General features: G+C 37.7%; 1 protein-coding gene across 1 annotated transcript in view; it reads left to right on the top strand.

Annotated features, from left to right (window-relative positions):
• The window catches only part of XRN1 (5'-3' exoribonuclease 1), a 113,494-nt gene that overhangs the window by 69,374 nt on the left and 31,672 nt on the right, over window positions 1-12,448 (top strand). Inside the window, 5 exon segments of the mRNA XM_046681041.1 lie at window positions 44-238; window positions 4,622-4,711; window positions 5,090-5,225; window positions 9,311-9,367; window positions 9,504-9,636. Coding sequence (XP_046536997.1) covers window positions 44-238; window positions 4,622-4,711; window positions 5,090-5,225; window positions 9,311-9,367; window positions 9,504-9,636 — 611 coding nt within the window.

Below are 12,448 nucleotides of genomic sequence, written 5' to 3'. Positions count from 1 at the left end.
TTTTCTAAGAGTTGAAAGCAAAACTTTTTATTGTTTGACATAGACACAAATTTAAAACTTTTGTGTGTGTGTGTGTGTGGTTTAAATTCAGCCCTCATGGAGACCATAAAGCAAATGTGGGTTTGAATCTCAAATTCAACAAAAAAAATGAGGAGGTACCTGGATATACTAAGAAAGTTGGAAGTGAATGGATGTATTCATCTGCAGCAGAACAACTTCTTGCCGAGTACTTAGAGAGGTGAGTGTCTAACAAGATCCTACCAGGCATCCAAAAACGTAGGAACGTAGTAACTGTTTATTTTGCCTTTCTGATATCAGTTTTAGAGGAAAGATGTTTCTTTAGTAAAATGTGACGTGATACATATAAACCTAATTTTGTGTCACAGAGCATCATAGCCATTAGCTTAAATAGAGTAGAAAAATACTGTACTTATGTTATTTGAAATGAAAAACTATGATGAGAATTGACCTCCTTTTAGTTAAAATTTTCCTTAACTTGCTGTCAAAATTATTTACTGCTCTGCATGTCTGTGTCAGTAGTAAGGAAATTAGTGTGGATAAACAGTACAACTCTGGGAGTAGTGGATTTTCCTGAATCTTAAAATGCTGCCAGACAGTAGATTACTATCCTAGAATTACTGAATTTTATTGCTGAAAAATGGTCTACGAGATCAACAAGTGTCAACTCCTCATTATAAAAATGAGAAAACTGAGTACCAAGGTTAACTTAGTTATTCCATAACAAAGATTTATAGGAAGGATCTTTACTTCTGGTTCACAGTTGAATGTTCTTTCCATTGATCCACTGGTTTCTAATCTTCTCATATTCGAGGATCCCTGTGTTAGTTTCCTAGGAGAACAAAGTACCACATACTGGTTGGTTTAAAACAGCAGTGATTTATTGTCTCCCAGTTCTGAAGACTGAAAGTCCAAAATCAAGGTGTGGCAGGGCCATGCTTCCTCTGAGGTGCTAGGGAAGGAACTGTTCCATACCTCTCTCCTATATTTTTGTAGCCTTATGCGTCTGTTTCTTGGCTTCGTGCGCATCCTTCATCTTCACGTGGTGTTCTCCCTGTGTGTCTTCACATCCTCTTTCCTCTGTGTATGTCTGTCTCTGTGTCCAAATTTCCCCTTTTTATAAGGAAAACCAGTCATACTGGATTAGGATCCATCCTAATGACCTCATTGTAATTTGTTTCTTCTATAAAAACTATATTTCCAAATAAAGTCACGTTCTGAGGTACTAGCACTTAGGAACTTCAGTATATCTTTTTAGGAGGAGAACACAATGCACTCCCATATTACCATCAGAAAATTTAGATGATTTCTTCTATTCACTTCCATATTTCTTTAAAACATCTTATTTAGACTACTTTTCCTTGATTTTTCCACTTTTCCTATGCATTGATTTCCTACCGTGAAAGATGAAGCTTTAGCTCTCTTCCACTGACCCCATTCCCCGTTGGCTCACCTCCCTGCACACATACATGTTTCCCCTCACACTACAGTTTTATCACAAGTTTTGATTAAATCTGTATTTAAATTTGATTTAAATCTGCTGTTAAAAAGTCCTGTGCCATTCTGATTCTGAATCTTTGTGTGACCTATTTTCATTTTCTGAAATCTTTTTAGTCTTCCTTTTACCAGTGCTGTTTAATAATGGGATGATGTGTGCCTTAGTATGGCTCTTTTTTCTTTCCTTTTGCTGTTCAGCCATTTCAGACTTGAAATTGATGCCCTTCCATTCTGAGAAACTTTCTTATATTATTTTTTTCATAATTTCCTCTTTACCATTTTTTCCTGCTGTCTTTTTCTGGGACTCCTGTTAGTTAAATGTTAGACCTTCTGGATTAATCCTCTTACTTTTCTTCTCTTTTCTCATTTGTTTTCTATATCATTATACTCCTAGTCTGTGGGAGATTTCTTCCACTTTATCTTATTTTCTACCATTTTTAAATTTCTATTTGATTTAATCATTTTTTATTTCTAAAAGTGTGTCCTTATTCTCTGGTATTCCTTTTTCATAGCATCTTGTTTTATAATGAATGAATATCTTATTTTATTTCTCTGAAGACAGTAATTCTAGATTTTTTTTCTGTTCTCTATATTTTTTATTTTCTCCAAATTGATTTCTTTTTCTGTTTGATTTGATCTCTCCTTTCACGTTAAAGATTTTTTTTCACTTGTCTGGTAGTTCTTTGGTATCCAATTATATTTAAGAGTGAGGCAGTGAAACGCTGACTTGGGGGCCAGCCCCCTGGCAGAGTGATTAGGTTCGCGTGCTCCACTTCAGCAGCCCAGGGTTCCCTGGTTCAGATCCTGGGCGCGGACTTGGCACTGCTCATCAAGCCATGCTGAGGTGGCATCCCACATGCTGCAACTAGAAGGACCCACAACTAAAATATACAACTGGGTACCCAGGAGCTTTGGGAAGGAAAAGGAAAAGGAAAATCTTTAAAAAAAAAGAAAACCACTGGGGCTGGCCCCTTGGCCGAGTGGTTAAGTTCGCGCGCTCCGCTGCAGGTGGCCCAGTGTTTCGTTGGTTCAGGTCCTGGGCGCGGACATGGCACTGCTCATCAAACCACGCTGGGGCAGCATCCCACATGCCACAGCTAGAGGGACCCACAACGAAGAATATGCAACTATGTACCGGGGGGGTTGGGGAGAAAAAGGGAAAAAAAAAAAAAAACAATGATAATCAGGAGTTTAGTTTGCTTTGATGGGGCTTGTCAGGTGGGATTTGTCTATTGCTGCAGAGGACCTTTAAATATCACTACGTATATGTATATCTTTTCTCTTTGGCTGGCTAGTTTTCCCAGACAGGTATCCTCCAGCCTTTTGCTTGGAGGACAGATGTGGGAGACAAAACTGACATCCAGTGTTCTGTTAATTAACCAGGGAAAGGGGGTCTCATGACGTAGCAGATACTGTGATACACTCCCCCAGATCTCCCTGCAGGACTGAAGGACCTATTCCCTTGGCGGCAGGACTACTGCTGTCTGACAGCCCTCAGCTGTGAGTCCTTTTCAGGAATTACCTGGCAGGAGAGAACCGCTTCACCTGAAGTGATGCCTCCTTCCCACAACAGCCACAGACCTAATACCTGATCAGCAAGGTTTAAAGGCCCAGCCACACTGATTGCCCCAGTTCAGGACAAGTCTAGTTTGAGATCTCTGTGGGACTGGCCAACGAGTTCATTAAGAATAAATCACAGGGGCTGGCCCCGTGGCCGAGTGGTTAAGTTCGCGCGCTCCGCTGCAGGCAGCCCAGTGTTTCGTTGGTTGGAATCCTGGGTGCGGACATGGCACTGCTCATCAGACCACGCTGAGGCAGCGTCCCACATGCCACAACTAGAAGAACCCACAACAAAGAATATACAACTATGTACCAGGGGGCTTTGGGGAGAAAAAGGAAAAAATAAAATCTTAAAAAAAAAAAAAGCATTAAAAAAAAAAGAATAAATCACAGCCCAACTTCTCCCTGTGCCCAATTCTGTTTCCTTCCCTTTTTTCTTCCCTTCCACAGGTGTTGATTCCACAAGTACTTGCTGATAAACTTCCTGAATGCGTATCTCCATCTCAGAGTCAGCTTGCTAAAGATGTTATACTTGCCAGCCTGCTTCCTAGTGGCACATTGCATAGTAGTTACACTTTCATTAATCCCGTCTTCAGTATGACACCTATCCTCTCCTCACACCCCACCCACCCACCCAAATCCCTTTGCCTCGTATACCCAAGGCTGGAGCAGCCCCTATTCAACCTCTCCAGAGGATAAACTGCAGGTCTTATGCTGGGGCGGAAAGTAACCACATGACTGTCTAACTGCTTGTTATACAAATTTTTGACCAAAAGCCTATTAAACTTCACCCAATACTACAGCGTTAAAATGTACCTGGAGCCCATAATTCCTGAGCTTTCGCGGACTTCTACAGTTCAAGTTGCTTCTTGTTGACTTCTCACACTGGTGGCTTAAGGTGCAACTTATTCCTCTTTGTCAAATTAGTTAACTCTTATCCATCCAGTTTCCAATTTCTAAAATTTTGTTGACAACTCATATATTCTGTCAGATTCTCTGCTTCTCTCTTCACCTGTCTTTCTAAGTCTATACCCTTTTTTATACTTTACTGTTCTTTTAGTGGGTAGGGAACGGGGCAAAAATAAGCATCTGTAGTCTACTATGTGTATTTGAAAGTCCTGCACTATTCAGGGAGCAATGAAGTTTTGAGGAATGTCAAAAGAAACTTTTAGTGTATTTCACTTGCTCTGTTGTGGAGTGCTACAGCTTTGTTGTGAAAATTAGAAAGTGAACGTGTAGATATTATTTTTGTTCATTTATCACCTGCCATTATGATCTCAGAAGGATAGTCAGTAATTAAAGTTTATAAGTAATGGAAGTTCATTACAGTTTATTCATTTCTCCCTCAGCTTCTTAGTTTTTTGAAGGCCCATGAATACTTTCAAATCTTTTAGTCTCTATCCCTTACTAATACTCTGTATATAATAATCAGTTCTCAGTGTATTTTATGTGTCCCCTTAGGATCCATAATTATTTGACAGGAAATTTATGTTAAGTTAGCCATATATATTTTTTAAAGCAATATTTTCGTTGTTTGTTTGGCTAGAGCTCCAGAATTATTTTGTTATATAGCCAAAAATAGCCAAGAGGATGTGTTCTATGAAGATGACATTTGGCCTGGAGAAAACGAGAATGGGTAAGCAAAATTTGTTGTATTTATTGCCCATAGTTCAACTTAGTGGTTCTAGTGAAAGGTATAGCAACTGGTTTATCAAGAATTTATATTACTTTTTTGGAGAGGGTTTTGTATTGTTTTCTCTTGGCTTTAAGATCTTAATGTAATTTTTTATTTTATTTACATCAGTAAAGTACTCTTAAACTAATTTTTGTGATTTTTTTATTACTGAGAAGTAACATGGCTGTATTTATATTAGATTTATAAATAGTCCCAATTAAGTGTAGTGATTAATTATTCTACATTTAATGCTTTTATAATTCACAGCCCTCATTTCTTTTATGTAAACCCTCTGAAGCTTTTAATCAATATGAAAAAATTATTGTTTTTTTAATGTAGTGCTGAGAAAGTTCAAGAAATTATTACATGGCTAAAGGGACATCCTGTCAGTACGTTGTCTCGTTCTTCTTGTGATTTACAAATTCTGGATGCAGCTATTGTCGAGAAAATCGAAGAAGAAGTTGAAAAGTGCAAGGTACTTATTTTCAGTAACCAAGATTATTGATGATATTTGAAGTTAAATGGACTATATGTTATTCTACAAATAATTTATTTGTATTTCAACCAAATAAAACATATACTCAGTGATTCTGATTCATGTCAAATTATCCTATAATTTTGGGGGCCAGCCCCATAACCTAGTGGTTAAATTCAGCACACTCCACTTCAGCAGCGCAGGTTCACAGGTTCAGATCCTGGCCATGGACCTACACCACTCATCAGCCATGGTGTGCCAACAACCCACATAAAACAGAGGAAAATTGGCACAGATTTTAGCTCAGGTCTAATCTTCCTCACTCAAGAAGGGAGGAAGATTGAAAACAGATGTTAGCTCAGGGCACATCTTCCTCAGCAAAAAAGTAAATAAAATGGAGATTATACTATCCTTTAATTTTAAAAAATTTTCTAGTCATTTCCAGGGTCCATTAGTAAGTTTATCTGAATAAATATAAATGCACTTCAATATACAGAAGGCATAGCATTTAAAGTTTATGTCCTTATAGTGTTTCTAATTTTAACAATATTTTGTGAATCTAGTCAAAATAGAAAGTTTGTGATTGAGAAATAAAGTTAATTCCCTATTCCTTCCTATTCTGAGTTCTTTAAAGATACAATTCATCTTTTTATAGAATATAAAAATTTTATTTAATTCACTTTTACAGAACCATTCTCAAATATACTTTTCCACTCACAAACTCATTCAGTTACTAAGTATTTTTGAAATCCCACTCAATCTATCCTATTTTTTTATGTCTTGATTTTAAAAAGCAATAATGTTCTGTGTAGGCTTAACTATTTTATCTATTTCTGATTCCCTGTCTTGATGTCATAGAAAATGGATTGATTATATTCCTTTTTTTAACTTTCAATTTTATTTTTCACACATTTCCCTTTTTATTAAAATGATACCGCTTTACTAACACAGCATTGTCTTATTTGAGCTAGTAGCAGAGTAAGTTGAGGTCTGGGCTCTGAAGTCATCTTCCCTCATCCCTCTTTCAGTACCTTCTATCTTAGGCAAGATAGTTGACCTTTCCATGCCTCCATTTCCTCATTGGTAAAATGAGAGTAGAATAATACCTACCTCATGGGGTCATCAAGAAGATTAACTGAGTTAATACATGTAAACTCCTGCTAATAATGCCTAGCTATTATTATTAATGCCTAATATTGCTTAGCTATTATTATTTGAATTCTGTTATCACACATTCAAGAGCTATGAATAGAGTCTGGAAAATCACCGCTAGATGACTCTTTCTTTTTAGGAAAAAATATAAGGCTCAGTGCCAAGAGTTTGATGTTTTTGAAAGGTCATTGATATTCTGCTGAGGATAGAAAATTATGGTTCTTTTTAATTGTCTTTCAATGTAGAGTAAAATCTATTTGTCTAGCATTGTTTTTGAAATGTTTCCACTTAACAAAAGTTTGCAACTTTAAGCCCCCAAATTTTAGTTTAACCCGTTTGGATACAGAGCTTTCTAAAATGTTTTACACATTTCCACTTACTTATAAAGAGAAGATACATATACAAGCTTGTAGTCTATTAGTTTGATTACAATTTTTAAATGTGTGCATATAGATAAGACAGGAATTTTTTAAAAGACTGTTAATGCATCAAGGAGGAGCAGTTATGAGTGATTTTCTTTTCCTCTTAGTGTTATAATGTTATTAGGGTAATAAAAGAAGGAGGAAAAACTAAAAGATAAGCACAAAGTTCTGAACATAGTTTAAACTTTTCTTTATAATACACAGTCATCATTAAAAGTATCAGTAGTTTTCTCATTGGAAGTGGTTCCCAAGCCCAGTTAATTATCAAAATTACTAAGAGAGGGGGCCAGCCCAGTGGCGCAGTGGTTAAATTCACACATTCCGCTTCAGCAGCCTGGGGTTTGCCAGTTCAGATCCCAGGTGTGGACCTACACACCGCTTGTCAAGCCATGCTGTGGCAGGCATCCCACATAAAATAGAGGAAGATGGGCATGGGTGTTAGCTCAGGGTCAGTCTTCCTCAGCAAAAAAAAGGAGGAGGATTGGCAGTAAATGTTAGCTATGGGCTAATCTTCCTCAAAAAAGAAAAAGGTTACTGATAAAGCTTTTTAAAAAAAAACACACTCTGGATTCTACCTCTAGAGCAGTACTTCTCAAACTTGAGTTGCCAACAGATCACTGGGGGATCTTGTTAAAATACAGATTGTGATTCAGTAGGTCTAGGATGAGGCTTGAGATTCTGCATTTCTAGCAAGCTCCCAGGTGAGCGCATTTTGAGTAACCAGGCCCCAGAACTTCTCATTTAGTAGCTCTGGGTTGGGGCCTCTTGTGAAATTCCCTGGTTTGTTAATTTGCCTAATGAATCAGGTTTGAGTGCCATATCCTCTAATCAATGCTATAATGTAACAATGCCTAGGGATGTATTAGAGCTCACAGGGTTGTTTTTTCATATGCAATACCCCAGTAACAGTTCTTGTGTCTGCTTTTTAAAATTACTTTAGATCTCTTCTCATATTCTTTCTTCTTCTTGCTGTTGTCAGTGGGCACCAATTGTGCTCTGTTGGTCTGTCTAGTCTGCTGTGGGCTGGAACATAGACAGCTGGTCACTATGGTCTTCCCTGTTCACTCTGTTTAAAATTGCAGTCTCTCCCCCACTGCTGATCTTCCTTACCTGCTTTATTTTCCTCTATGCTTTTTACCTTCAAACATGTTATATATTTTCCTTATTTTGTTTCTTGTATGTCTCTCTCAACTAGAATAAAAAAAAATTCACTGTTTTATCTCCAGCACCCAGATCAATACATAGCACATAAATGGAACTCAGTAAATATCTGTTAAAAGAATAAATGAAATGTCTCTATCATAAAAGAAAATAGACTCTGTTTAAAGCTTGAGCATTTTACAATGTATAAATCATGAACTCCATAGTTTATGGGCTCAGTAGGTTGGGGCTGTTTTATGCCCTTTTGTACTTATTTCCATAAGCCATGTTCTAAAGATAGGTGACTGCCATATAAGTAAACTGCTGCCATTTTTCTTCTTAGGTAAGAATTCACTTTCTGAAAAAATTTAACGTGAATGCTAGTTATGGATTGCAGTGGATGTAAATTATTCTCATATTTTTATTAGGTAGAACAGGTAATATTATTTCCATCTTACAGATGGAAGGAAGCTGATGCTTAAGTGTGAGTTCTCAGAATTAACAAATAGCAAAGATAGGAGAAAACGCTTCCAGCATTGTTTAGATAATCAAAATATTCCAAGATCAAAGCCAATTTCACAATAGATTCCAAAAGCAAGGACTTGTTAAATGAATGCCACCTTAATTTTTATAAGTAGCCATAAAAACCCACCATATTGACATAGGTCAATCCTTTATACCTTTTTTTCCTTTAATATAAATTTTTGTTGACTATTGTATACAATTCTTTTCAGGGTAAAAAAGCATTTGAACAGGATAGCATTTACAGAAAGTTCAAAACAGACAAATCTAATCTTTTGTGTTAGACATAAGGTTACTTTTGGGAAGGTTAGTAACTGGGAGGGAATTCCTTTTATTTTTTGTGAGGAAGATTGGCCCTGAGCTAACATCTGTGCCAGTCTTCCTCTACTTTGTATGTGGGATGCCTCCACAGTGTGGCCCTTGAGTGGAGTAGGTCTGTGCCCAGGATCTGCACCCGCAAACCTGGGCCGTTGAAGCAGAGCGCACAGAACTTTAACCACTTGACCACGCAGCTAGCCCCTGGGAGGAAATTTTTATCTTGTGCTTAGTAATGTTCTCTTTCTTCAACTGGGTGTGGTTATATGTAGATATTCTCATACTGTAAAAATTCATCAGACTGTATGCTTACAATTTTGCACTTTTATATGTCTTATTCTTCAACAAAATAAATTTACTTTAAAAAAATTTTTAAGTGAGAATTTGTTGCTCCTTGCTGCATCTAAAGAACGTCAGTTATTCTTAAAAGTAATCATTTTATTTGGCTTTTTAAAATTCAGATATGTTCAAGTACTGAATAATAATTTTATGATTTAATATTTTTTAAATATTTTTAAAACTTTCTTTTCTCAGCAAAGAAAGAATAATAAGAAGGTGCGAGTGACAGTAAAGCCCCATTTGCTGTATAGAGTAAGTTTCCTATCCAAGAATTCACAGTTGTTTTTATTTTGAAAGTATAGAAGGAACAAAATGTTTTCAATATGTTAGTAGCCAAACTTTTTTAAACTAGAATTGATAATAAAAATTAAAGCTTTCTTCTCTTCAGCCTTTAGAACAGCAGCATGGCGTCATTCCTGATCGGGATGCAGAATTCCGTCTCTTTGACCGTGTTGTAAATGTGAGAGAGAACTTTTCAGTTCCAGTTGGCCTTCGGGGCACCATCATAGGAATTAAAGGGGGTAATGTCTCAACAGTTGACGTGTCTTCAACTGCATCTATGTTGTAAAGTAAAACACAAATTTGTATGTTTTATATCTAAGCAGAGAGCAACAGTAAGTCAGGAAAAAAACTAAATCTTTTTACATTTTAGTTAATTTTTTTCAGTTTAATTTTCAGAGACAATTTTCCTTTTCTGTCTCGTGTAATCATCTGGGAATGCTTTAAAAAGGGGGATGTAGGGGCCAGCCCAGGGGCACAGCGATTAGTGCACATGTTCTGCTTTGGCAGCCTGGGGTTCGCTGGTTCGGATCCCAGGTGTGGACATGGCACTGCTTGGTAAGCCATGCTGTGGGAGGTGTCCCACATGTCAAATAGAGGAAGATGAGTACGGATGTGCGCTCAGGGCCAGTCTCCCTCAGCAAAAAGAGGAGGATTGGCAGCAGATGTTAGCTCAGGGCTAATCTTCCTCAAAAAAAGGGTGGGGGGGAGTTGAGGAAATGCTGCTGAGAATTTGGTCACATAGATGTAGCATATTAAAATTATATAAGACCTTGGCAGGTCTATCTATGTTTTTCATGAAACCAAGAGAAAAGTTTCATCACTTCCCCTTAGTTAGGCTTTCATCTAATCTTGCTCAGAGCTTTACCTTAATTGTCATTGTAATCTCTTGATTTCTGTTGAGAAATAAATAAACATGACATATGAGCTTATTTACAGTTAAAAGATTTGAAAATTAAATATGCATATTAATTTGATTTTTATGAATACAACTAGATTATATATATAAAACAGACCTATCAATCTGTTGCTTAATAGTGTGCATGTAGTTAACAGTACTGAACACTTAAAAATGGCTAAGCTGGTAAATTTTATGTTATGTATTTTTTACCAAAAAAAAAAAGATGAGATAGTGAAGGGAAAAGGGAAGAAGCAGCGAAAGATCTAAATGTGCCTCAAAGGGATGCCTGGAGTGAGCAGCCTTGCAGCATAGGTTCCAAAAGAAGTCAACCCAGCATGAAGCAGCACATCAGGTGCCTAGGGGTCAGGGTGCTGTCAGCACTGTCCTTCCATGTCCCAGGCAGTCAACCTTGGTCTCACTGCCCAGAAAGGAGGAAAACAGGAAGGCTGTGAATCTAAGAGAAATGCTTATTTAGTTCCAGCAATGTGCCAGGCACTTTGACATTTTGCATTAAACCCTCAAAACCACCTGAGAGGTAGGTGTTATTTAATTTTACCTGAGAGGTTAAGTGACCCACCTGTGTCTACACAGGTACGTGGCAGAGCTGGGATTTAAACTCTTTCCCCTGATTCTTACCTAACTATGAGCAGTGGTTCTCCACATTTTCCATCTGCACATACTATTGGGGTCTTCCCTGCCCACATACCTCTAAAAGAGAATTTTTTTCCATGATTCTTTTTTGAATTTCTTGGATGTATTTCTGGCTGCTGGAAATGGAGACAGGAGGATCTGGGCTAGGGATGGTGGGGGTCAGATGGGTGCAGTGAAGCAACCCTCCTGCTGCTCAACCACTGCATCAGCTGCTCAGCTTTCAGCTTTATTGGATTGTACTCTAGCTTGTCCTGATGAGGCCTTGGGACTCCAATAACATCAAAGTTTCCTTTCTCCTGACAGCTCCTAACAGTATTAGTGACCGCTTGGAATGTTGTCTTGAGAAGGATTTTAAAGATACATGTAAGGCGAAGTGGAAAAGAGCTCTGTCATTGATCAACCATGTCTGCGTAGACACAGAATATGAAGGGAAATATTTTGTCATTACTGCCCTCAGCTGAGACCTCATCTCCATAGTCATCTCCACTAAAGGGAATGAACAGTCCTCTTGTCAATAATCTTTTGAGGAAGTGGCCCCTTCCTGAGACAGGAAATGAGAGCCTAGAAGGTGGGACTTAAGCCTTCAGAGGAGAAACTGCTGCCTCTCATTGAGCCTCACTTTCTTGGGTTTAGATTTCAGGTAAAAGTGTCAGGTTGAAAGGGCTAGCTGGGTGGTGGAGAATGGGTGAGCTCTGCAAGCCTGATTGCAACTAGGCAACAAGAGCCTGGGGATGGGAGAGACATCCGCTCACCCCTACCACGGGCTAGCATAGTATCAGATATTGTATTAGTCGGGGTTCTCCAGAGAAACACAACCAACAGAATAGAAAGAGGATGGAGAGAAAGAGCGAGTCAATTCTGAAGTTATATGGTAAACTTTATTATTAATTTGAGCTTAGAATTCAAAACTTTATTATAGCTAATTACTTCACTTTACCTTGGTGTTTTTGGTAAATTTAATCTCCCCAGATATGTCTCATCATGCTCTCTGCCAAATTTATTCTTCTCTGCTTCTCTCTGAGTTGATTGCACCACTGTCTTTCCGATGTGCCTCATGTCTCAATTATGACATCTGTAATCTACCAAGTCATCTCAGCCAGAACTTTGGAATCATCTTTGGCTTCTCCATCCTTTTTATCACCACAAGTCACGAACTCCTGCCAGTTCTATCTAATGATGTATCTATTCTCTCTAGTTTATTTCTCTCATTACTGCCATGTTTTCAAATCTTCATTGTCTTTTGTCTATCTTAATGCAAGACCCTCTAAACTGCAAATTGCAAAATTATCTCTTCTGTTAGCTCTTATTATGAATAATTTCAAACATATACAAAAGCAGTGAGAAAAGTCTAATTAATCCTCACAGCATTTAATTTTAAATATTATTATTTTGCCTTAAGTTAATACCAGTAAGGTAATCTGTGAGCTTATTTCCTTTTCATTTACTGTCTGTATTCCCCCACACTGTTTTTTGATAGTTGTAATGCTTCTTACACGCCACAA

Source organism: Equus quagga, chromosome 1, assembly GCF_021613505.1.
Source record: "Equus quagga isolate Etosha38 chromosome 1, UCLA_HA_Equagga_1.0, whole genome shotgun sequence".
Lineage (NCBI taxonomy): Eukaryota > Metazoa > Chordata > Mammalia > Perissodactyla > Equidae > Equus > Equus quagga.
The sequence above is the reverse complement of the archived record's forward strand: the minus strand, read 5'-3'. Positions and strand labels throughout refer to the sequence as shown.